Source organism: Lissotriton vulgaris, chromosome 2_2, assembly GCF_964263255.1.
Source record: "Lissotriton vulgaris chromosome 2_2, aLisVul1.2, whole genome shotgun sequence".
Classification (NCBI taxonomy): Eukaryota; Metazoa; Chordata; class Amphibia; order Caudata; family Salamandridae; genus Lissotriton; species Lissotriton vulgaris.
In genome coordinates, this window is record NC_141688.1 from 317,027,512 (window position 1) to 317,054,385 (window position 26,874).

The 26,874-nt window shown below is 45.6% G+C and overlaps 1 protein-coding gene across 4 annotated transcripts in view; it reads left to right on the top strand.

The window, feature by feature from the left end:
• LOC147729375 (SPRY domain-containing SOCS box protein 3-like) overlaps positions 1-26,874 on the top strand; it is a 138,512-nt gene that overhangs the window by 48,062 nt on the left and 63,576 nt on the right. For all 4 annotated transcript variants that reach the window (XM_086959667.1, XM_086959668.1, XM_086959669.1 and 1 more), the window contains one exon: positions 19,696-19,827. In XM_086959667.1, the coding sequence (XP_086815793.1) occupies positions 19,696-19,827 (132 nt within the window). The remainder of the gene's footprint in view (positions 1-19,695; positions 19,828-26,874) is intronic.

Below are 26,874 nucleotides of genomic sequence, written 5' to 3' on the forward strand. Positions count from 1 at the left end.
TGACATTATATAGTTGGGAGAATCTCTTCGAAGCCCTCTACTGACATTATGTAGTTGGGAGAACCTTGTTGCAGCCCTCTACTTGTCACGACCACGCTTCCTCAGGATCAGGTGATGCTTAAAAGGGGTCCACCTCCAGATCGCCCTATACTCTGACTGTATAAATTACACAGAGCATAAAGGAAATCAGGCGAGGGAAAGGTAAGGAAGGGTCTGGAACGGGAAAGGGAGGCTGAAACGAGAAAAGAAGAATACACATAAAGGTAAGTACAAGAAATCACGGACTACACTCATTCAATTCTCGCTAGAACTCCCCCTACCACTTTAACTAACTGTGGACTGCTCTCCTCCTCTTTCGTGGTAGTTATCAGATAAACGTCTCTATACCCTAGCATCCAATTCTGTAATACATAAACCAAAGAAATGATCAAACCTGAGGTTCTCACAACAAGCAGCAGCATTCACCTCTCTCCAGAACCATGTATACCTTCCAGCCTTACCTTATTAACGGAAAAGACCCCCTTGTTTACTCAAAAAATATAAAGGAGAAAAAATAGTTCTTGTAGAAATCCAAAAGTCTAACAATAGTCTTGCACAACTAATCCAATCCTGTGAAGAATGATTAAGTCTTTATTCTCCTTACTTCTAGAAGAGTTCCACATTCAGTGTTCCGAGTATCACAATAGCCATGTTCATACAATAGGGATTTGATCATCCGGAATAAATGTAACTACATTAACAGCGCTTCTCAGCCGAGAACGCTGTTACTCACGATGTACTGAAATCCCCGAAATCCTTCCACTGATGTGTCAAGACGCGGAGAACTCCGATTTTTTACCCAAGAGGTATCAGCCGAAACCCCCTTCTTTTCTCCTTTGCCCGATCAAGGAAAAAATGGTTCAGCGATGTGCGTTCGGCAGCCGCCTGAACGCGAGTCTCCAAAGAAGGAACAAACAAACTGTCTCTCCCGAGTGAGGAGGAAAACACGGGTGAGTCCGAGAAAGCGCTAGGCAGCCGCCTAACGCGTAAAGTCACACAATTGTTTAGCAGAACTTTTCGTGTCCCATCCGAGGCAAGACGCCTCCCCACAGGAAACACAGCCGCTGAACGTTATCAGGATTGTCACAAACAAGTTCAGAACCAAGACTCAGAATCGGGTAGCAAAATCACATACAGCTTGCAGCCCGGAAATGGCCGCCTAAATAACTGCCCAGCTCCTCCCCGTTGCCAGGCATTATGGGGCATGTAGTCAAAGAAGCGCTATGGATAGATTCTACACTTCTGAATACAGTATTACGTAGGCGCTTCATGTGAACCAAGGCGGATCATGGGAGGGGGAACATCACTTACAACGCATTTTTTACAACGCACTACCATTACATCGCAACCATTACAACGCAAACCATTACAACGCATTGCGCTGGGGGGCGCTCTAGGATAGGGAATATATTTAATTTACTATCCAACACCTTCCCTGCTATCCACGGGGACTGGAGTTGGAATAGTAAATTAAATAATTCACTATCCAGCGCCTAAAAGCATTATGCGTTGTAATGGACTGCGTGGTAAAAACCGCGTTGTAAAGGCATGCGATGTAAAAGCATGCGTTGTAGTGACACCAATCCCATGACACTACTGACATTATGTAGATGGGAGAACCTCCTTGAACCCCTCTACTGACATTATGTAGTTGGGAGAACCTCTTCGAAGCCCTCTACTGACATTTTGTAGTTGGGAGAACCTCTTCGAAGCCCTCTACTGACATTATGTAGTTGGGAGAACCTTGTTGAAGCCCTATATTGACATTATGTAGATGGGAGAACCTCTTTGAAGCCCTCTACTGACATTATGTAGATGGAAGAACCTCTTCGAAGCCCTCTACTGACATTATGTAGTTGGGAGAACCTCTTGAATCCCTCTACTGACATTATGTAGTTGGGAGAACCTCTTCAAAGCCATCTACTGACATTATGTAGTTGGGAGAACCTTGTTAAAGCCTTCTACTGACATTATGTAGATGGGAGAACCTCTTTGAAGCCCTCTACTGACATTATGTAGTTGGGAGAACCTCTTGAATCCCTCTACTGACATTATGTAGTTGGGAGAACCTCTTCGAAGCCCTCTACTGACATTATGTAGTTGGGAGAACCTTGTTAAAGCCTTCTACTGACATTATGTAGATGGGAGAACCTCTTTGAAGCCCTCTACTGACATTATGTAGTTGGAAGAACCTCTTTGAAGCCCCCTACTGACATTATGTAGATGGAAGAACCTCTTTGAAGCCCTCTACTGACATTATGTAGTTGGGAGAACCTTGTTGAAGCCCTCTACTGACATTATGTAGATGGGAGACCCTCTTTGAGGCCCTCTACTGACATTATGTAGATGGGAGAACCTCTTTGAAGCACTCTACTGATATTATGTAGGTGGGCGCACCTCTTTGAAGCCCTCTACTGACATTAAGTAGTTTGGAGAACCTCGTTGAAGCCCTCTACTGACATTATGTAGATGGGAGAACCTCTTCAAAGCCCTCTACTAACATTATGTAGATGGAAGAACCTCTTTGAATCCCTCTACAGACATTATGTAGATGGGAGAACCTCTATGAAGCACTCTACTGACATTATGTACTTGATAGAAACTCTTTGGAGCACTCTACCGACATTATGTAGATCGAAGAACCTCTTCGAAGCCCTCTACTGACATTATGTAGTTCGGAGAACCTCTGCGAAGCCCTCTACTGACATAATGTAGTTGGGAGAACCTTGTTGAAGCCCTCTACTGACATTATGTAGATGGGAGAACCTCTTTATACTGACATTATGTAGATGGAAGAACCTCTTCGAAGCCCTCTACTAACATTATGTAGTTGGGCGAACCTATTTGAATCCCTCTACTGACATTATGTAGTTGGGAGAACCTCTTCGAAGCCCTCTACTGACATTATGTAGTTGGGAGAACCTTGTTGAAGCCCTCTACTGACATTATGTAGATGGGAGAACCTCTTTGAAGTACTCTACTGACATTATGTACTTGCTAGAAATTCTTTGGAGCACTCTACCAACATTATGTAGATGGAAGAACCTCTTCAAAACCCTCTACTGACATTTTGTAGTTGGGAGAACCTTGTTGAAGCCCTCTATTGACATTATGTAGATGGGAGAACCTCTTTAAAGCCCTCTACTGACATTATGTAGATGGAAGAACCTCTTCGAAGCCCTCTACTGACATTATGTAGTTGGGAGAACCTCTTTGAAGCCCCCTACTGACATTATGTAGATGGAAGAACCTCTTCGAAGCCCTCTACTGACATTATGTAGTTGAGAGCACCTCGTTGAAGCCCTCTACTGACATTATGTATATGGGAGAACCTCTTTGAAGCCCTCTACAGACATTATGCAGTTTGGAGAACCTCGTTGAAGCACTCTATTGACATTATGTAGATGGGAGAACCTCTTTGAATCCCTCTACTGACATTATGTAGTTTGGAGAACCTCGTTGAAGCACTTTTTTGACATTATGTAGATGGGAAAACCTCGTTGAAGCGCTCTACTGACATTATGTAGAATGGAGAACCTTTTCGAAGCCCTCTACTGACATTATGTAGATGGGAGAAACTCTTTGAAGCACTATACTGACATTATGTAGATGGGATAGCCTCTTTGAAGCACTCTACTGACATTATGTACTTGCTAGAAACTCTTTGGAGCACTCTACCGACATTATTTAGATGGGAGAACCTCTTTGAAGCACTCCACTGACATTCTGTAGATGGGAGAAACTCTTCGAAGCCCTCTACCAACATTATGTAGATAGAAGAACGTCTTCAAAGCGCTCTACTAACATTAACATTATGTAGATGGGAGAACCTCTTTGAAGCCCTCTACTGACATTATGTAGATGGGAGAACCTCTTCGAAGCCCTCTACCAACATTATGTAGTTGGTAGAACGTCTTCAAAGCGCTCTACTAACATTATATAGTTGGGAGAACCTCTTTTAAGCGCTCTACTAACATTATGTAGATGGAAGAACCTCTTCAAAGCCCTCTACTGACATTATGTAGACAGGAGAACCTCTTTGAAGCCCTCTACTGACATTATGTATATGGGAGAACCTCTTTGACGCCCTCTACTGACTTTATGTAGCTTCGCAGAGGCCATGCCTTACAATCCCGATGGACCCTCACGTGTGGGGGTAGCGGCGGCTTGAGGCAACGTTATCGCAACTCCTTGAACCTGGGGTCTTTCTAGGGTAATGTTGAAGTAACATTTTCAAATAATGACTTCCTAAAATAACAACCAGAAAATGAAGATTAAGCCTAAAAAAACCCATTTATTAAAACAAATCCATCATTTTTATTTTCGCACACTAATGTATATGGCCAAATATGCAGCAATCCTCATCATCTGTGGAGTATAGTTTGGGGTGACCCTGGGAGCAGAGTGGGACAGATATTGAGTGGGGGCTCCACTTCCCTTCAACCTGTAGCTGCCGGAGGAGGGAGGCAGAGAGTACATGCTTGCCTGGGCGCTGGGGCAGGGAGGTGCATGCTGAGGAAGGATGGAAAGGAAAATAAAAAGGGCTTCTTTTGGGATGCATCTGATGAAGAAACACCACTAAGTGGCTCTAAATACTGTATTTTCTCTTTCCATAGAGTTTGTTTCCTTAATAACAAGATTGGATTGGAAGGACCCTTCAAAAACTTCACCCCTGGCCCCACAAACGCTTCCCATATGTCTGTTGCTAAAAAACTTCAAACACTTTCTGCTTTCATTGCAGAGCATGGTCTAGATTACACACTGTGCCCTTGAGGGTGCAACGGGCGTGTGCGCCTGCGTTGGGATCCCCTGGGTACGGCCTCTTCTGTAATACTGATAGTGCTGGCACACATGTGTCCTGAGTGGGCGTACCTTTAGTTGCATTGAGGCGTGGCCCCATGTAAATGAGGGAATCACTTTGAATATGCACCTCTGTTGTATTATGAACGACACAAAAAGGTGGCGTGCTGTCAGTGTGCCCCCCGAGGGCAGTCCGGTGGAGGGACCAAAGGTGGTTCCCATCGACCCCACATATCTCCCTGATGGCTTTAATAATGATCAGATGTGGCCCCTACTATTGCCTGACATAACAGCCACACACGTACCTAGACCCCAGGTGGTTGTGCTTCATTATCTTTGGTATTTTCCTTGGCCTTATGCTCATTCTGTCCCGGCACTTAAGGAATTGGTTCCATTTTGACCCTCACTCTCGCACCTTAGAAACCTGTTCTCTTATAACCCCATGTCCGTTCTGTCTTTTTGCTTTTGGATTATCCACATGGTACCTTGCAAAGAAGATAGGCGTGGGTCCTTTTTCTTAATATGTCCTCCTACCATCCGATCGTTCTTCCTCCAACTGGATATATCCATATCTTCTGGACTGTTTTTTCAATGTAGAAATGGCCCATATCTATCCTATTCTACTGATATTTGATTATTTAGAAAGCCAAACGACTCCAAGATTGTTTTCTTTTCCCCGCTATTTATTATCAGATGCAGTTTATATCTCTCAGCTCAAACTATATTTGGGTGAATTTATCAAAATTAACCTTAATTCGGCATCCCATATACTTGTCTGGGATACATGTAAAGCCAGCATTAGAGGTCATGCGCAACAATACATATTTAAACAAAACTCGGAACGCCGGATTGCCAATAACAAATTGATTTCGGATATTACGGAACAAGAAACACTATTGGCTGAGGCGCTACGAATATGCTCCCCTGATATGTTAGAAATTGGGTAAAATTAGGATCTCTTAAGTCTAATCTCAAGTCAACTCTGATTGAAAAGAGCTGCGCCAAGCTACATAAATCTAAAATTCTGCACTATGAAGGAGGGGATAAAATTGGTAAAATACTGGCCTTCAAAGTAGCTGATGATAGAGCACAGACTCTCATAAAAAATATTAAGGGCCTGAATCAAATTATTTATAACCAACCAGCTGAGATATTGGCGCAATTTGCGGTGTATTATCGTACTCTGTATACCCCGAGAATCATACCTCTGCTCCTGATATTTTAGAATATTTGGAAAGTAATATAAAGAAAAAATTTAATTTACCAGGTTTAGAGCACCTATCAGATGAAATCTCTGAGTTAGAGGTAAGACAAGCTATCATATCTGTACCTATCGGAAAAGCTTCAGGGGAATGTTCTATCCCGGCTGAAATCTATAAAAGCTGTATTGAAGAAATAATTAAACTCTTCTTATTAGTTATTAAATATATAGGGGTAACTGGGATGGCTCCAAAGTCTTGGAATACTGAGAGAATTATTTTTTTTCTTAAAAAAGACCAACCGGCAGATGAACGTGGTTCGTATAGACACATATCATTGATCAATACAGATGCTAAGATCTTTGCTAAAATTTTGGCAAATAGGTTGGCCCCGATTATACCAGAAATTGTAAATGTACAACAACATGGATTTGTACTAGGTAGGGATACTACTACGCACATCAACACAGCGATTACAGTTTTTGATATTTTTTGATATGGCTCTGAGATGGAATCCACCCCACTCGGTATGATTTTGTTAGATGCCGAAAAGGCTTTTCGACCGAGAAGCTAATACGAGGCAGAGGAGAGCGGTTATCTGTACTACGGACAATTTTTTGATTCTCGACGGGCGAAGCGGACGATTTTTGTCTCTACCTAGCTAACTCAATATGGAGCATTATCTCGAATATGGAATAAAAGAACTAAAGCTGCTGTTGGGCCAAAAGCTGTATTGCCTTGTGGAAGACCGGATATGCACTTACATAAAGAATCTAATCAACGCTAAGATTTGGCCCCTTGCTGCCTTTAGATTTGGTGTCTTAAAAATGATTTCTCACGACGAATCAATTAAGTTGGTGGTTTTTCATGAAAACATGATTCACGGATTAGGAACACCTTATAGTTTTTAAACGTCCCCTGACATCTTGGATTAAATTACACAAAAGAGGTCCTGAGGAAGGTGGCCCTGAGCCGCCAAAACGCGTGTCGACCTGGTGCGGGGTCTCATGCTGGTTTTGAGACCTTCAAGTTGGCATGAAGATTCTAACAACTAAGACTCAGTTCTTCCTTTTTCCCTAGATGGTGTGGTTTGAATGCAGTGTGGGTGTGAATGTGGTAGTATTTTGAGACTGTGTGTATGTGATCAGGTGGTACCCTTTTGAAGTATTTTGTATTATTATTTTTTTGTATATATTTATCATCTTTTGCATTTGGCATGTATTTTGGAAATGTTTATAAAAAAATGTATATGTGATGAAATGTTCTTTTAAAAATTGAAGAATAATGAATAACATAAAATAATGAATAAATTGAAAATAAAAAATTATATAATAAAATATGAATGACTTATATCTGTCACCTGGGTTAGATTGATAATAGGATGTATACCAGTATTGAAGACTAGGGCCAGTGTTGGAACAACCTTTTCACAGTAATGTCTTTTCTCTTCCCCTCTGTTCCTTGGCCATAATTAATCCTTTGAGGGGGTCCCATCATATTTGCTATTTAAATATATTCAAATACATGACTATTTGATTTCTCGGGTGAAATTTTTGACGATCTCAGACTCTGACATATGGGAGTGTCTTTACTCTTTTAATTTGAAATCATTAATAAGTACAGGATATAGATGTTTGATTTCTTACATAAAGCAAGATTGTTCTAAATTAGCAGAAAAGTGGAGCTCTAAATTTGGGCTGACTATTTATTCAGAACAAGTTGCCCATTCTCTTTCAAAAATTAATAATGCAGTCCAATCAGCGAGTCTTAGATTGCAACAATTTAAAACTTCGTGTTTGTTATATCATACTCCCAAAGTGATTCTCAAGTGGTCTTCAAATGTTTTATATTATGATCGTACTAAATGTCCTAAATGTGATCCGTAGGTGCTAGCATAGAACATATGTTATTTTCATGTCCAGCGTTAAGGGAGTTTTGGCTTGCTCTGGATAAGGTGATGAAAATGAAATTAGTGAAACCCCCTTTACTCTCTGCTCTTACTGTACTTTTAGATATACATGATACTACCTCTCCTCAGCAGACTTTAATTACTATTTTACTATCCTGCGCCAAACTTATTATACCTCGAGCCTGGATTTCCCCACAACCACCTCATATCACACAATGGTGGTCTTTGGTTAAAGAAATTCAGGGCATGGAGGCGGCTTTGGCTCAATTTAGAGGTATTCGGTCTTTATATAAATTTGAGAAAATATGGGGTAACTTTATCTAATTTTGGATTTCTTAAATAGTATGGTATGTTTGATTATATATATATATATATTTATTTTAATGAAACTATGGTCTGCCATTCTGTATGTATTTATTTGTATATTTTTTTGTCATTTGTTATGTTTACTCTTTGTGCTGATAATAAAAAATATTTAAAAAAAAGAAATGGCCCATATCTTCTAGACAATAATCACCCTGAATATACTCATGTGATTAGACTGTTGGCCTATTTTTTTTGCCTATTTTCTTCCCAAACCATAGACCCTGCTCTCATGCCCCGGGTTTTCAAACTGCCTGGTTACATTTTTCATACTGTTATCATATCTGCACTCGATGGCCCTTTAACCGGGACTCCTTCCCTATGCACTATTTTTCCATTTTCATGTTCTGTCCAAATCAGGACAGTAAAGTGGCTTTGCGGCCTCTGACCATCATCGTAACTCGCTATCCGGCCAGGAGTGTACTTAACGCAGCAGATTGAGCTGCTGCACAGATTACGGACCGCAGTCATTTTACCTCGTGCATCATGTTGAAATCAGGTAGCCCAACTGGCCCGTCCTCAACTGTAAGTCATTATGGCACACATAGGACTTTGTGGTGCGTCACTCCATTTGGTCGTAATTATCCAAACACTTTGTTCTTTCCCGCGTGCAAAGATTACTACTGTAACGGTTCAACATCATCAAGGAGTTCGACCAACCCACCAGCGAGTCTACTGACATCCCTCCCTCACAAGACCTCTGCGACAAACTCAGCACCTTCTTTCACCACAAAATCAAGTGCGTCTATGACAACTTCGATGGAGACAACCAGCACACTGAACCCCCACCAACCACCCCAACACCCTGAAGCCAGCGATTGACAACTGGACAGCCCTCACCACGAAGACACACGGGAGACGATGAAGTCAATCCACTCTGGGGCCCCAAGGACTCCTGCCCCCACCACATTTTCAACAGAGCCGCCGACACCATTGCACCCTTGCTCTGCAACACCATCATCTGCTCCCTGGCGAATGCCTCGTTCCTGACGACTGGAAACACGCAAGGTCAACCCCCTCCTGAAAAAACCCTTGTTGGACCCAACCGACCTCAAAAACTACAGACCCATCTCCCTGCTCCAGTTCCCAGTGAAAGTCATCGAGAAAGCCATCAACAGCCAACTCACTACATTCATCGAAGAGAACAACATCCTTGATTCCTCCCAATCCGGCTTCAGAAAAAAACACAGTATGGAAACTGCCCTACTCGCTGCAACAGACGACATCCACATCCTACTAGAGAAAGAAGAAACAGTAGCCCTCATCCTCCTCGACCTCCCAGTGACGTTCGACACAGTCTTCCACCGCACCCTAATACGCAGACTCCACGACGTAGGAATCTAGGACAAGGCCCTCGACTGGATCCGCTCCTTCCTCTTTGGCAGAACGCAGCGGGTCAGACTTCCCCCTGTCCTCTCGGACCCTACACCAACCACCTGCAGAGTCCCTCAAAGGTTCTCCCTCAGCCCCACACTCTTCAACGTCTACATGGCTCCACTCGCCCCCAACATAAGAACCTATGGACTCAACATTGCGTCATACGCAGACGACACCCAACTCATCTTTTCCCTATCCAACGAACCCAACATTGCAAGAAATAACTTGCGAGAAGGCAGGGAAGCTGTCACCAAATGAATGAAAAACAGATGCCTATAACTAAACACCAACAAGACAGAAGTACTCATCATGGGCCCAAACCTTGATGCCTGTAACGACTCCTGGTGGCCCCCGCCCTTGGAAACCTGCCCACCCCACGAACCACGCACGCAACCTAGGAATCATCCTGGACTCTGAGTTCAAAATTGACCACCAGATCAACTCTGTCTCGTCCTCCTGCTTCCACACCCTCCGCCTCCTAAGGAAGACCTTCAAATGGATCCCCCTCGAACACAGAAAGACTGTGACTCATGCCCTGGTCACCAGCCGACTCGACTATGGCAACGCACTCTACGCCGGAATAAACACAAACCTCACCCGCAAGCTACAGAATGTCCAGAACGCTGCCGCAAGACTGGCCCTCAACCTGCCAAGACTCTGCCACATCTCCCAGCACCTGTGCACAATCCACTGGCTCCCCTTCAAAGCTAGAGTCATCTTCAACATGCTCACCCACGCTCACAAGGCCCTCCACGACACTGGACCAGCATACCTGAACAGCCAACTCAAATTCCACGCACCCCAAAGGACCCTGTGATCAGCCCAGCTCTCCTACGCTGTGGTCCGTTGCAACTGAAAATCCAGATTGGGAGGCGGCTCCTTCTCCTTCCTCGCGGCCAAGGCCCGGAACGACCATCTGCTTCACCTCAGACAGACAACATCCCTTCCCATCTTCACAAGAAACCTCAAAACCTGGCTCGACAGACACCCTTCTTGATGGACTGGAACCTACAACCCCCCACACCTAGCGCCTTGAGACCCTCACGGGTGAGTAGTAGCGCTTAACAAAGCCCGATTAATTGATTAATGGATTAATGGTTTTACCCGGTTTTGCAGTATCAACACGCGCTACTTAAGGTATGTAACCCTCAACCTTGCCCGTTTGTTTAAACCCTCTTTCTACCTTATTTAGGAACCTAAATGTCCCGGTATCTCATGCCGCACCACTCGACCCATTATGATACCTACTCGTTTCTTGCCGAAAGAGGACTTGCGGCACCCGTATTTGTTTTAGCCTCGAATGTTAGACATCACCTGGCACATCACTTTTTTCCTGTTCTGCATTACTCAGCTATATATATATTTTCATTTATACGTCACTTTGTGCCTTCACCTGGCTTTTTACCCATTTAAACATTCATCATACATTGTAATTCATGTCTAGGATACGACCCCACCATGTCCTTATCCTATCAATAACACTCTCTTGGTGATGTCTGTAATCAAGCGGTTCCTCCCCTTGCGATCTCATTCTATTTTCTTACTTTTTCTATCCTCGCAGACTTTATACCGGATAAACTTTAAAGAATAGATAACCTGGCAAGTAGAATCTTCCCTTAATCTGCCTTGATCCCATGATCCTGAATTTGGCCTCAGGTTGGTATAGAGCTTTGTCAATACACATTGCACCATTTTGTCAGCTTTTGACTAACACGGAGAGTCTCTGTCGCATGAACATCCCTAGATCCATCTTTGATTGTAAAGTGTTTGGTCATCTATTGATTAGCTATCCATAAGGGGATACCATATCATATGAACAATTTAATGTACATTCCGGTCCTTCAACTGTGTGTACACGATGCGGCCTACATGTCAACAATGTGAATGAGTCAAATGTCCATATTTGCCCACCATACTCTACCTTTATGGCATGTATCACTAGTGATGATTGTTTCACTGTCAGTTGTTGATGTATACCTTATCTTAATATATTTTTCCTTATTTCTTCTTCCTTTTTTGCTTCCTAATCCTCTTCTACCAGCTTCCTATAATCACGGGTGCTTTTTCTCTGATGCATCATTGATGTTCTCTATCGCACCAATATAAATCTTTCCTGGGGTACCCGCACCCTATTCCTTACCATCTCTTTGATGCTGTGGTACCTTTTCACTTTTGTGTCAATGTATAATGTATAACCACATCTATAACCAGCCTTGAGAAAGCCCTGGCCTGCTGGCCTTTGGGCGAAACACGTGTCAGCTGTTCTTTACCTTTCACAATTAATTTTTGAATAAAGAAGAAAAGACCATTCCAACAGAGCACTTCACTCCTCGTACCTACCAGAATCTGGGATTAACCTGTAAATCCATATGATAGTGAGGGGGCAAATCCATTGAACGCATGAAAATTATATCACATACCAATTGGACTCTGGGTGAACCCACCAGATTGGCATGTGCCACGGCCAAGGTTTGGGTCATGACAAAGTGGGTGTGAACCCTGGTAGCACCGATTTAACAGAAAACACCACTGTTTTTGACTAGTCTGACTGGGATCTTGCTAATCAGGACCCCAGTCTTTCTGCATTCTCCTTAAACTGTTGTGTTATGTACTTAGGTACACCTTAGATTGGATACTGGGGCACCATTGTAAGTCCCTAGTATGTGGTACCCATGTACCCAGGGCATAGGTACCCCAAAGGTCTTCCCTGGGCTACAGCATGTATTGTGCCACCCATGAGAGACCATTCAAAAGGGACCCTCAGGCCTGCCTTTGCAGCCTGGGTAAGTTGGTGCATACACCGCTTACAAAAGATATAGGTTTACTGTTTCTACGGATCACTGCACTTAAAACCTATGTCACCCCTCCGGCAGGCCTTTACATTCCTGAGGGCAGGGTGCTTGGTTCTAAGTGAGAGGGTGCCCCTGCATGAGCAGGACACCCCTGCAGCCTACGGAGTCCATTCTCCCGGGGTGTCAGTGAAGCAGCCATATACTAAATAGAGGGGCTTCGCACGACTGCACGATGCCCATCTCGAAAACGGCTGCAGCGAATCCCATCGTGTTTGGTGTCAAACATGTTGGAATCATACCTCCACACCGTTACCGGTGTGGGAGGTATGATTACACCCACCGGGAGAGCCCTTCGTTAGGCTCTCAGTGTTCCCGGTGCCAGCCTTCTAGTCCCGAACAGCACAAAATGGTTGCTGTTGACCAGAGACAAATTTCTGCCCTCCTGCTGCTGAGCCAAGCTCGAGCGGAGGAAGGCAAGACAATAGGCATTCTGTCACAGGGAGGTGCAACCACCTCCCAGACAGGATTTAGGGCCAGATATACGTATCCAAATATCGGTCAGTAACGGCCGAAAATACCGATTTTTGGCCGTTACCGACCGGTACTTTGATACTGAGATGTAGGGCATGTCAAAATACAAATTCGGTAATTTTACCGAATCTGTAATTTTACCGAATTGGTAATTTTACTGAATCGGTAAATTTATTGAATCTGTATTTTGACATGTAGGTAGCACTTTAAACAGTGCTACAGGGCTTTAAGGTTTCGTTATTTACCACCAACTATTAGTTCCGACGCCAATCCACACCTATGCACCCAGCTTCCCTGGGATAGGTAACTTGGGTACCACAGTATCCACGGGTGGGTTGTCTCTCCAACCTTCTGTCTTCCACGGGGTTTCTTCAGGGTTTACTGGGAAGGGTCCTTAATCCTTAAAAATCCAACTGCACCTTACACATAGACTTGTACGGAGCACGTGGTTGTGTTCACACACTGCACATGCTCTCCGTGGGGTCCCGGTCTGCTCAACATGGGTGGTTTCTTGGGGTCTCAGCAATTCTACGTCCTCTCAATATTGTCCTGACTCAAGTCATGTTCTTATACCACTTTTTTTGTATTTGGTTTGCCCCACCTCCCCCCCCCATCCCCTGGAGCCCACTGTGTATTGGTGCTATTTACTGTTATGATTTTGCTATGGTAATGTGTGCTTTGTGTGTATCTCCATGTGGGAGATAATCTAATGTACTAGAGAGTATTATATAATAAATACACCTTTTTATAAATACCTTTTGTGGTTCATTTTAATTTCATCTATAATATAAGACTACATTCTAGTAACACAAGCTGCTTTACACTCCTTCTGGACTAGGCCTAAAGCCTGCTCTCCACAGCTACCACTAGGAGAGCTTTCTATGGCTGTCTAAGACCTCTTAAATCACCATAAGGGATGTCTGGACTGGTGCAAGGCGCCCACTTACAATAGTGGAGATCATATACCGGGCCAGCTTCTCACAATCGGGTATGAAAGGCATTTCAGCTTTGAGTTCAGACCACCAGTTGTACAAACCCCATTTGTGCTTGATTAATTAGACTCTCATGTTGCTCTATAAGAATTTGGGTCACATCCAGTGTTTACATAATAATTATCTTGCCTTATAGGGCACTAATGATTCAAATCTCAATGCAATTCTATAACATTGTTTATTTACGTCAAAGCTTCACAAGGTAAGGATTATATTTTTTTGAATTCTGAAGCAGCTTTATCACATTTTATGTAATGTTTGTTGGGTGATTACATAGCAAACATTTTCAGGGTTCGGCTCGTGCATGGGCGTAAAGATCCGAGCCAGACCTTTGGCTCGGCTCTGGCTCGGCTCTCCCTGTAGATCTGTTGGCTCGCCCACCTCTAAGTGTAGACACCGACCTGCTACAGATTAGTGGACCTGATGAAGGAACTGGGGGCCTATTTCCCTTAGCTGGCGGTCTTTTGGCAGCCTAGTGCCAACACAGGCACCCTGTAAGGGCGCTGGCGTTACAGACAGGATTGTTTTTGTGCAGAAAGCAGTAGACATAGAAGGAGTAAGTAATGAGGAGTAATAAAGATATTTCTCCTCGTTACGCCTCACCTGAGGAGGAGTTTCTTTTCAGCACATTCCCAGGTCTACCAGTTCTAGTAAATCTGGCAATGTGTCAGAAACCATGGGAGTTGCGTGGGAACACCCACGCCGCAACGCCCATGGAACGCCTTCCCTGGGCGGAGAAAGGAGCCACCCAGGGCCACACTTGTGTAGCTTCATTAAACACATGCACAGTTTGCCTCGCTCTTGCACCGCATTGCGTGGCGCAAGAACGACGCAAACCAGCTAATGAATAGGCCTCTAGGTGTGCTGCAGCAGGGATGGTGTAGGAGGCTGGCATAGTATAAGGTGCACACTCACTGGAGTGAGGCACCTTGCACTCATCCATGCAACACCAATGGTGATTTTAGTCGTCTCTAATAAACAAAGAAAGCTCTCAAAGCGCTAGCTGTGGAGCAGCCTTCAGGCTTAATTTGGAGGAGTGTAAAGCATCGTGTCTTACCACATTTAATCAACAGTGTAGATTAAGTGAAAAAGAACCACACGGTGTTTATAAAAAGAAGTATATTGATTGCACACCACAATCACAAACACATTAGTATATCTCCTGCCCAGAGATATCAACAATATATATATGAAAATACTCAAAAGAAATCAAGTAAGTAGCACATATATACACTGGTCTCCAGGGGAGACCAAACCATCTATCTATAAAGGAGAAACTTTCAGGCTTTGAGGCGGGTAAACTCGGGAACCACTGCGCCAATCTACACACCCGATACACCGTTGAAATCGGCAGGGTGTGTAGATGGTTATAGGCTAGATAAATGTAAAAATTAACCGGTATTTGCAATATTTATATATTTTTTAAAGTAGTCCCCCCCAAAGTAGCGCCGGCCGCAACGTGCGTGCTCACGTCAGCACGGGGAGTGGCGGACATGGCGCGGGGGAGGAGCGGTGACGTGAGGCCAGCGGCGGTGGGAGCAGCGGAGAGGCGGACATGGCGTGGGGTAGGAGCGGCGGCAAACCGGCGGTGAGGAGCAGAGCGGCGGCTCAGGTAAGGCTCGCGGACAGGTGGTGAGGAGCAGAGCGGCAGCTGAAGTAAGGAAAGCCAATGTCGGCGCAGGCGGGAACATTCCAGGCGGGGGTCAGGCCAGGCGGGAAAAAGGAAAGAAAGAGGAAAGGCAATATCGGGCCAGGCAGGGGTCGGGGCAGGCGGGGAACGGAGCGGGCGGGGGCACAGGCTGCTGGGCAATGTCGGGGCAGGCGGGGGTAGAAGAAGCCTGAAAGCTCCCGGACAAGGTCGGGTCGGGCTGCTAGTACTAATATAATAAAGAGAGAGCCCAAATCTTTGAGGCGGGTAATCTCAGGAACCAAAGCACCAATCACAACACCCAATGAAGCGTTGGAAAGGGCAGTTGCAGCAGAAGGACATAGGCTATGCAGACACCCACCATATACATTTAAAAGGTAAAAGAACCGTGCAAGAAAAGTAGTCCCTTGTGGGCGTGTCTGCATTGTGCTGTGGGCGTGTGCTGGGAGCGTGACAAACGCTGGGGGTGTGTGGTACGTTCTGCCCTTCATGCCACGTCTCATATTGTGTGCTGTGGGCATGTGCTGGGGGCGTGGGCGTGTGCGGGGCGCTGGATTACGGACAAAAAAGCGAGCGTTGTGCCCAATATTTCATTGTTTTTTCTTCCCTAGTTCTGAACATTCCAGCTCCGGGTGTCCACCCTGCTCCCTTTAAATACCCCTGCACCCCATATTCATAACCCACCCTTACTCCTTAAAATACCCCAACACCCATGAACACTAACCCATCTTAACCCTATAAATATACCCTGTACCCCAAAACCCAAACCTAGCCCTAAACCCTATAAATACCCCTGTACCTCAAAACCCAAACCTACCTCTGATCCCTAAAAATACCCCTGTACACCAAAACTCAAACCTACCCCTGAACCATAAAATACCCCTGTACCCCAAAACCCAAACCTATCCCTGAACCCTTAAAATACCCATGTACCCCAAAACCCAAAACTGAATCCTTAAAATACCCAAACACCCCAAAACATATACCTCAGTACCCCAAAACATATGCCCATATACCCATACTTACCTAATCCAAACATTTAAAAAAAAACATGCTTTTACCATTCATGCTTTTACAACGAATTTCGTTGTAAATGTATGCGTGGTAAAAGCATATAAAATGTAATGCCATGCGTTATAATGGCATTGCGGAGTCATGGTACTTTCGTAATGAAAGTATGCGAAGTGATGGTATATGGAAAGAAAGTTGCGGAATAATGGGTGTTTACCCTCCCCCGGTAAGTACATTGGTGGCACGGCGGCCCACATCTCCAGCAACATACTCATATTTTTTCACCACCCATTTGAAAAATGCACAGGTCTATCTCATTGATGGCCAGCACCGAGATACACTTTTAGACACACCTCCCGCCACAAGTTCTAGAATTGCGTACCTTAGAGCTGGGAAGCTACGCTCGAATCTCGGCATCAGCTCAACATCCTGTGATTCCAGGCAAATCGCTTTGTCTCCCCGTGCCTACCACAAATTAATGTGTTCTTCTATAATGTAAATTGTGCTCATGCCATGTTGTCGAGTTCGAGCTATATAATATTGCAAGGAAAAATAAAGTAGGGAAACTCGAGTTCACACTACTGAACGCGCACTCTTAAGTGCATCAGCAGTGCACTGTGAATCGGAGCGTTTCACAGGCCTGTCGCAGATAAGAAATGCTATCAAAACCAAATCCTACGAAACAATATACTACTGGCCGGCAGCAATTCATACCCGGACAACGTCGGGACGGGCTGCTAGTATACTAATAAAGTGGAATACAAACTGCAAGGAAGAACATGATTTGGACCAGAAGACTAAGAGGAGCTGGGAGAACAAGGGAGCGCCCAAGGTAAGTACCCCAGAACCCCAAGGAGGGTGTGTGCAGAATGGAAATACAGCTGTGTGCCCAATGAAAGTCAATGGAGTAGTCGCTGTTGCAGCTTTAAAGAAGAAGGACCCTTCCTAGTGAATTCTGAAGAAACCATTTGGAGGACGGAAGGTTGCAGAGCCACCGCATCTGTGGATGCAGGGTGCATACGGGTGAGGTGACGTCGGAACCTCCTGTATATAACAATGGAAGACTTTGGAGAAAAGGCCTCTGGAGAAGTTTGTGAAGATGTCCGGTGGAATCCAAGCATGGCTTCTTGAAGAGGAGAACCTGCAAGCAGAGGGGACAGAGTCCATGCCACTCGGAGGTGACCAGGAGGCACGTAAGCACAATGCCCACCCTTGGCAGGGAGCTCAGCAGAGTTGACGAGCACCTCGGTGCTGCAGCTGTGGGAAAGCTGTGGGACGCTGAGGAAGACCAGGAGCCATTCACAAGCTGTCCAACGTTGGATGTCCGGTGGTCGGTGTCCGGCGGGAGCACCAACAAGCCTTGGGATCAGCAAGGTTCAAAGGACTCACCAAGTGCAGGAGAGTCAGAGCAGGCACAGAGCAAGCCGGGGAGCCCACCACAGCAGGAGAAGACCCTTGAGAGGACCCATAGGCTGAAGGCACAGTATTCGCAAGAGGACCTCAGACAGCTCATCAAAGATGGAGGCTCACGGTGCAAGGGATGCAGTGAGGATGCTGATCTTTGAGGGATGAGGTGTTGGAGGCTGGAGCTTCTTGAAGCCCGAAGATCTCTGGAGTGCAGAGCCAACAATCCTTGGCAACGCTTAGTTGATGCAGTGCACAGGGATTTGGTCCCAGCGCCTCTGACGAGGGATACTGTCCTCCAAATTGCAGGGAAGACAGGTTTTGGCCTCTGGAGAGCTGCAGAACCACCACCTATGTCCCTGTACCTCAGGAAGTCCGTAGGATGACAGCAGCAGCAGACCGGTCGTCTTCATTGTGGTGCCTACAGATGCAGGGAGTGGCTCCTTCACTCCAAAGGGTTCCTTCGGATATCCTTCATACCCTCACACTTATAACCATGCATCCTGCCCTCAGGACTAAAGGGCCTATCATAGGGGTGACCTGTAGGTTTTAAGTGGAGTGACCTCAGTAATAAGGAAACTTATATCTGTCATGAGAGGTGCTAGCACCATCTCACACAGGCTGTAACGGCAGGCCTGAAATCTGAGTTTAACCCCTTCGATGCTCATGACGAGCTCAGCTCGTCATGAGGCACAGTTGAACTGTGCTGATGACGAGCTGAGCTCGTCATGAACAATGGGGATTCTGGCAATGCAGTGCAGAAGGAAAATATCGCTAGCAGCCAAGTGGGCTCCCGTGGGTGGCATAATACATGCTGCATTCCATAAGAGACCACTGATGTACCTATGCCGCAGGTACGTTTCTACTATATACTAAGGACCTATAAGGGTACAGCAGTAGCCAATTGTGAGGGTACAAAAGTACTTACCAAAGCAATTTTGGGAGAGAGAGCACAGATGCCGGGGTACTGATTATAAGTATCACCGCAAACTACAATCAAAACGCACTGACACCAGGCAAAAAGTGGGGGTAATAATCACTCGTGGAGAACTGTACCTAAAGAAAAGACAAGAAGAGCTGGGCTGTTTTGGTCGCTGAGAGAGACAGGGTAGGTTGGGGACGGACCGGCTATCGAGCAGAGGAGGGCAGGTAATACGCTGCATTTTAGGAGAGGCATCATAGTTCTTTCCACTCAAGTCTCTCCCAGTGACCAAAATAGGCCACCTCTTCTTGTATTTTCTTTAGGAACAGTTACTCCTGAGTGATTATTACGTTAGCCTTGGGAGCATGGGAACTCGATCTGTTTCTTTTTTAGTTCCCCGTCCCCCCTCTTTGTGTATTTTGTGAAAAAGTGGGGGTAACCATGAAAGCAGATCCTACTTTCCTACAGATGGTCTTAGATTTGAAGAGATTTAACAAGTAGTGTCTGCACTCGCCGTTAGGTGGCCGAGTATCCTAGCTGTTGTGAGGAGAGAGGGCGGAACAAGGGCCACCCAGGACCCTATAAAGTAATGTTATCTTTTCTGTGTCTTTCGATTGAAGGTTTTCCAAAGGGCCACAATCTTATGGTTTGTACTAATTCGTCCCTCTCTCCTTCTCTTTTCCTCTTCATCTGCCCCACCCCCCTCAGGTTTCACCCAGGGAGAGCACTACTGGGAGATTGAGTTCTTGGAGCCCCCCTACGGACTGTCCGTGATGCTGGGAATCGGGACGCCACAGGCGCTGTTGCATGCTGGGAATTACACATACATTGACCTGCTGGGTATGTTAAGGAACTGTTGCTCAATCTTACAAAATGATTGGCGTGCATGGGTACCAGGAATGATGTCATTGTATTTTTATAGTGTTTACTAAGCTTGATGAGGAAATTAAATGCTTTTCGGCGAGTAGCATGCTATCCCGGAACCCAAAGCGGATTTGTGGTGGATTAGTCTATGGGAATCGAAGTTGTTGATTCGAACTGTGGGCGTGTGAGGCTGTTGGATTGAATAGAATAAAGGAGGGATAGAGGAAGGAGCATTTTAGGAAGTGTGATTTGGGAGATCATAGTAGAAAAATGAGGTTTGGGACGTGTGTGGAAAACTTTGTATGCTGTCTGTGGTTTGGCCACCCTCAAAAGAAGACTTACCTATCGGGAGGCTGGGGAGCAGGTGAACTCTTGACCGGCCTGCCCATCTGAACAGCCTTTCACAACCTCTCTCTTGTGAGGCGTTGTCTGAGTCTGGCTGCCTTTCAAAGCTGAGCCCAACATAAGAGTGACTCTGTTGTAGCTTATAAGCCTTTCAGGGGTAGAGGCAGCAGACACGTGACTGACTCTATTCTAGCCCTTGAACTTTGCAGAGGTAACTGACATGTGGCCCGACTGCTGTGGTCTTGATGTGTCGTGTAGTTCCTATGAGCCCCCAGGACCCGCGCGTTTTGTATGACCTAAACTGAGGGTTTGGAGTGCAGACAGACTCTGGACACCCCCACAGGATGAGTCAGCCGTTAGATGAGATAGCTCTACAGTGCCACTATCCCCCCCCTGTACTCTACAGGGGTGTATATAGTTTCTGGCAACCACTGAACATGGCAACCCTCATTCCTCAGGGATTGTGGAAAACAATACAGTATCTTTCGCTCAGTCTCTCTTGCTTGCTTTTCCCATAGTACACATTAAAAATGCTGATTGGAAAGGTTTCAATAATTATTTATTGATCAAGCGTCAGTCTAGAATGAGACATGTCTGCTGCGACAATCTGAAGAAAGGAGCAGACAACTGTGATCGCTAGCACCAATATCGTAAAAAGTAGATCCATTTCTACCATAGTGCTAATAAGAAGAATAAAACCAGATTATATAAAACAATAGCATTGACTTACTCCTACGATGCGCAGCCTAAGTGTACCCAGCCTAGATATGTATGTGAAGCATGTGTATGTAAATATCAAGATCGATCCTAATGGAGCCATGAAACCCCTCGGGGAAGTACTGACCCTCACCGGATGGTTCTGAATGAAGGACCCCGTCTCTGCGTCGAGGATGGCACCCCGAAAGGGATGTCAGGTCTCTGCCTGCCGGAGGATCAGCCTGCAGAGCCTCGGTCCAGCCTGGAATGAATTCTCCTCTGTGTTTGTTAGGGGGCATGAGGGTCTTTTATACTAAAGTGGTCACTCCAGGGTTTCTTCTAGAATCGATATGTTTTGAAAACATTCGCTGATCCTTTTCTAAACAAACATGATCATGCACTGCTGTATGTTGGCCATGGATGAAAGAAGTGGTGACCCTTATACAGAATAAATCTGCCGTGCCTGGGGAGATGTTTATGTGCGTCAGGTACAGGGATCAAGATATGGTACCAATCGCCTGATGTCGGAGAGACAGAAGTAAGCTACTAAGGAAAAGGTCCCCTGTGTTAGGACCGTTATGTCGTGTGGATGGGACCAAATGTATGTAATCGGTATGTACATGATGGCACTATCCTAAAGGACATGACACCCCTTCCTCATCAAAAGGTCAACAAGGTCAGCTTGGTAATGACAGAGTAAATGCTAAAAAAGTATTAATAATAAAAGCATATTATAACACCTAAAAAAAGGAACATAAAAGCTAAGTCTATTTTGAAAGCATTCTTCCCTAAAAAAGCGTTCCTAAAAGGTCCTCTATATATTTTCATATATGTCATTGTTTTTCTGAGCACCTCGAAAGCCACTATGTTCAGATAGAGCAGACAAGAAAAAACAAAGTCAGTTCGGCCTTCAATTTGGTACATGTTTAAACATTGTCCAAACGGTTTCCAGCTCAGGAAAGGCCAGATTGTTTAGGAATCCTGTGCTGAAGACTCAACATCACCGAACATGGCATCCGCAGGAGGCAGTCCTTCTAGCACCTCCAGATGTAGGAGAGTAGGATCTGCTGCTTATAGTTACCCCCACTTTTTGCTGATGTTTCACTGTATTCGACTTAGTCTGGCTGGGGCCTAGCTGCTTTCTCATCTAAATTGATTGCATGTACTTTAGGTACACTCCAGATTCTGGGGTACCCTTATAAATCCCTAGTGTATGGTACCCATGTACCCAGGACATAGGTACCCCAGAGGCCTCTCAGGGGCTGCAGCATGTATTGTGCCACCCCTGAGAGACCTCTCAAATTGACACCACAGGTCTCCTACTGCAATCTGAGCAAGGTGGTGCATGCACCCCTTACTTAGATATAGGTTTACTATATCTACCTGATCACTGCACATATAAACCTATCAGTCACCCCTATGGCAGGCCTTACCAATCCTGAAGACATGGCGCTGGGTTTTATGTGAGAGGGTGCCCATGCATGAGCTGAGCCCCTCTGCAGCTTTCGCAATCTATTCTCCGGGGTTGTTCTGTGATGCAACCATACCATATACTCTTAAGTGCATTATAACCTTGCGGTAAATGCTAACTTTAAAATGGCTGCACAGAAACCTGTTGTGTTTAGGGTCAAACACCTTGGATTCATACCTCCACACCATGATTCCACCCTCCTAGAAGGAGACATATGACAACACCGGTACACCCGGTACCAGCTTTACAGACCATGGCATCACAAGATGGATGCTGCCAGCCACCGACATGAGCCTGCCCTCCTGCTGCTGGATGAAACTCCGGCAGGGGGCGCCTGGACAATAGGTTTCCTGTCACAGGGAGGTGTGACCGCCTCCCAGACAGGCTTTAGTGTATTGGGGCTGGGTGGGTGCACTCTGAGAGTGCTTTGATGTCTGCACTGGGGGCACATTTGGTGTTCTGTGCATTTCCCGGCTCAAACCGGTTGGAGGAGCCATTTGCTCATGCTCTGGTGCCAAACTGGACAAACAGCATGGGTGTAACCACCCCTCTGTCCTGACCCTCCCATTGGTGGGTCCCCGGAGTTTGTCCCACCCCTGCCTTGGGTATAAAGTAGAAACCCCTGGCTAGAGGACTTTAGATTTACCGCGAGGAAACTCTGCTACAGAAACCAAGTACTTTGACGATCTACACTGCGCTAGATGATGGAAGAATCTCCCGTGGAGTAAAGGAGTTAATCCCCTGCTAAGCAGGCACCAAAGACGCATCTGACTGGTTTGCATCTCCAAAGCTCCTGAGGACTCTGAAGACTTTTGCAACACAGGAGGTGGGTTTCCAAGTGTCCCCGAGGTGGACTAGTGTGCTCAGCAAACCTGAAACTTGTATACCTTGTGGGGACCGTGCAACCCGTACCCCTGGCCACCGAGTACATTTGCAGAAGCATCTGCTTTCCGGCAACCCCTGAAGCTGTCCTTTTGGGCTACTTGTAGTCCCGACCCCGAGCAGGGATTCCACTGAAGATTACCAGCCTACACTCCACGAGTGTTCCGTGGGCTGGTATTTTGTGATTCCTCTCGAGGTCCCTTTGCGATCCCTGGTCCGTTGGCCTGTGGGTCCCTTTGAAGGAAACTTTAACTTTTAGTGGGCTTTCATGGTTGCTCCAGGCATGCCCTGACTCTCCATTGCTTGGGGAGTCATCAGGACCTTGCTGGTCCTCACCGAAGCATCTTTTCTCTAACCGCATGGCTTGCAGTTGACAAGGCTTGTTGGTGTTTAATACAGACACCCCATCACTCGACATCCTTTGTGGGACAGCACGTCTGCAGACTTTGTTCATCCTTGACGTCTCCTGGTCCCCGTGGCTGTAAAGTCAAGCTTCACCTCTTCTGACTTGAAGCACCCGACATCGATGGGCATTTGTCTACCTAGTCCCTGGTCACTGGCAAGTGACCCAGGCTCTGTCCCCTCTGCTTTCAGGTACTTCTCAGCTGCGATCCAGGCTTGGATCACACCGGACACTTTTCCTCTTTACGGTAGCAGCACTTTGCCGCATCACGCCATTGAAAATGACGAAGAGACACCATTTGACACCTATGCGCCCGGCTTACCTGGGTTAGGTAACACGAGTACTCCGGTACTCACATGTGTGCTGGCCTTAGACACTTCTATGTTTAAAAGGGTTTGCTCAAAGTCCTCTCCTAAGTGTCCTTAAACTTTAAAATTCCAACCGCGACTTTCCCATAGAGTTGTACAGAGCTCGCAGCTGTGTTCTCACACTGCACACGTCCTCCGTGGGTGCCCTGTGTCACTACCTTGGGTGGTTCCTTTGGGTCCCAGCGACTCTACGTGCTCTAGGCACCATGTCTAGTCAAGTTGTGGTTGTTATACCACTTTCACTTTCTTAGTATATGGTTTGGTCTCCCCCTGGAGCCCACTGTGTATTGTGCTGTTTACTGTCGCTCTAGTGATTTAATATTGTATACCTTGTGCTCTAATCTCATAAAGAGATTAGTAGAGAGTGAATAGTAATAAATACATATTTTTATAATAACACCTGTGTGGTTCTCCTTTCATTTGGTCATTCAGGAGGTTACAAACTGGTAAAACAAGCTGCTTTACTTTCCTTCTAGACTTAGCCTGAAGGCTGCTCTCTGTAGCTACCACTAGGATAGCTTTCATTTAAGGTTGTCTTTAAACTAATCATCAATGAGGGTTGTTTGGACTGGTACAAGGCGCCCACTATAACTAGTGGTCAGCATATAACAGGCCGCAGGGAAACAGACTGCGAATCTTCAGGGCCTTTTGAGAGAAAAGCCGGAAGTAGTGATGTGGCAACAAGTATGGATAATGCGCTAGGAGAAGAGATTAAAGCTGTAACGCTCGAAATCGGGTAATCAGGCGGGTACACCTGGTTAGTTTCGTTCCCCCTCCTGTGGTTCCCGGTGCCGTCTTCGAACAACGGCACCGGGAACCACAGGAGGGGGAACGAAACTAACCAGGTGTACCCGCCTGATTACCCGATTTCGAGCGTTACAGCTTTAATCTCTTCTCCTCCCGGTCATGGTTTTCTTATAACCTTATTAAGGAACCACCTGACTACGCTTCCTAGCGCATTATCCATACTTGTTGCCACATCACTACTTCCGGCTTTTCTCTCAAAAGGCCCTGAAGATTCGCAGTCTGTTTCCCTGCGATGAAACACGTGTTGGCCAGAACAAGAGGAACAATAAATTTGTTTTCCATAACAAGGATTCTACCTCATTGAACTTTCTTTCTGTTGATTTTGAAACACTATTGATGTGCGCAATTCACTACTGTACCATAACCAGGACTCACCGAGCCTTTATGATATTTTCCTAGAGCAGGGGCTTTTGTTGATTTTGGAACTGCAGTAATTTTCACTAGGGACAAGACTCTTTGTTCACGGTGTGATAACGTATGTGGTATCAGGACCAAGTTCAGTGATTGTACAGCAGAGTTTTCTGGGAGATAATGTCCGTTCAGAAGCAGACAAAAGACAGTCGCTGTGCCTATCCTAATGAACAGGTTTACATCCCCTATTGTAAACCAAATATGCAACCAAGTTGACACTAAGTAAGTCTTTATGAGCAAAAGATAGATTTGTAAAAAAAATTATTTCTTTGAAGCGGGTGGAGCTTAATCAGGTTCACTTGGATCTGATGAGAATCATCGAAGTTGATGATGTAGCTAGACGCAGATCAATCTATCTTTGGTAGCTCAGCAGGTTTTGTAGAACTGACAGATGTGTTGTTTGAATGCACATTAATGTAGACATCATTGTTGGGCCAAATTTCAACTTGCATTCTTGTTTCTTCTTGATGTTTTTCAATTTCAACGGTAATGATTTGTGCTCTATTATTCGTTACTCCCTCACCTTTTGTAGTGGAGTCTTGAAAGGTTATAAGTCTTTCCATCTGAATTTCCAGTATAGTAGCAAGTGGAGGTCTGCAGCTACTCAGGACCCCACGCGGCACACTGTTGAGGATCGGCCACATGATGCGGTTTTATCAGATCAATTGAGACAAATTTCCTTTTCTTTCTTGCCGGCAAGAGGCGAAAGAAGTACTGTTCTTGTTCCTTCGACAGCCAGGACAAGTACAGCCGCTCTCTAAGATGGCCCAAACTCTTTTCTGTCCACAATCTTTTCCCTGACCAGGTCCCCAATCTGCGGGACCCAGGCATGTCTTGCCAGAACTAGTTTCACTTTCCCAGTGGCGGTGCGTTTGACGTGCACTTTGCTTTCCAAACGCCCGGTATTCATTGAGTTCCTGTAAAACAGCCACACAGTCATTCTTTTCAAATGGTTTTGCATCTGACGGACTCTGTTCGAGCCCATGAACCTTAAAGAGGCCGATGATGGGACTGACTGTGCTGTTGCCCCAGAATCAAGCACAAGCAGCAGACGTGAGTGTCTCTGTTTTAGCCTGTGAACCTTTAAACAGCAGAGACAGCTGACATGTGATGGACTCTGTTGTAGATAGCCCATGAACCTTAAAGAGGGGGATGCCGTGACTGACTCTGTTCTAGCCCATGAACCTTAAAGAGAGTGATGCCGTGACTGACTCTGCTCTAGCCCATGAACCTTAAAGAGGGTGATGCCGTGACTGACTCTGTTCTAGCCCATGAACCTTAAAGAGGGGGATGCCGTGACTGACTCTGCTCTAGCCCATGAACCTTAAAGAGGGGGATGCCGTGACTGACTCTGTTCTAGCCCATGAACCTTAAAGAGGGGGATGCCGTGACTGACTCTGTTCTAGCCCATGAACCTTAAAGAGGGGGATGCCGTGACTGACTCTGTTCTAGCCCATGAACCTTAAAGAGGGGGATGCCGTGACTGACTCTGCTCTAGCCCATGAACCTTAAAGAGGGGGATGCCGTGACTGACTCTGTTCTAGCCCATAAACCTTAAAGAGGGGGATGCCGTGACTGACTCTGTTCTAGCCCATGAACCTTAAAGAGGGGGATGCCGTGACTGACTCTGTTCTAGCCCA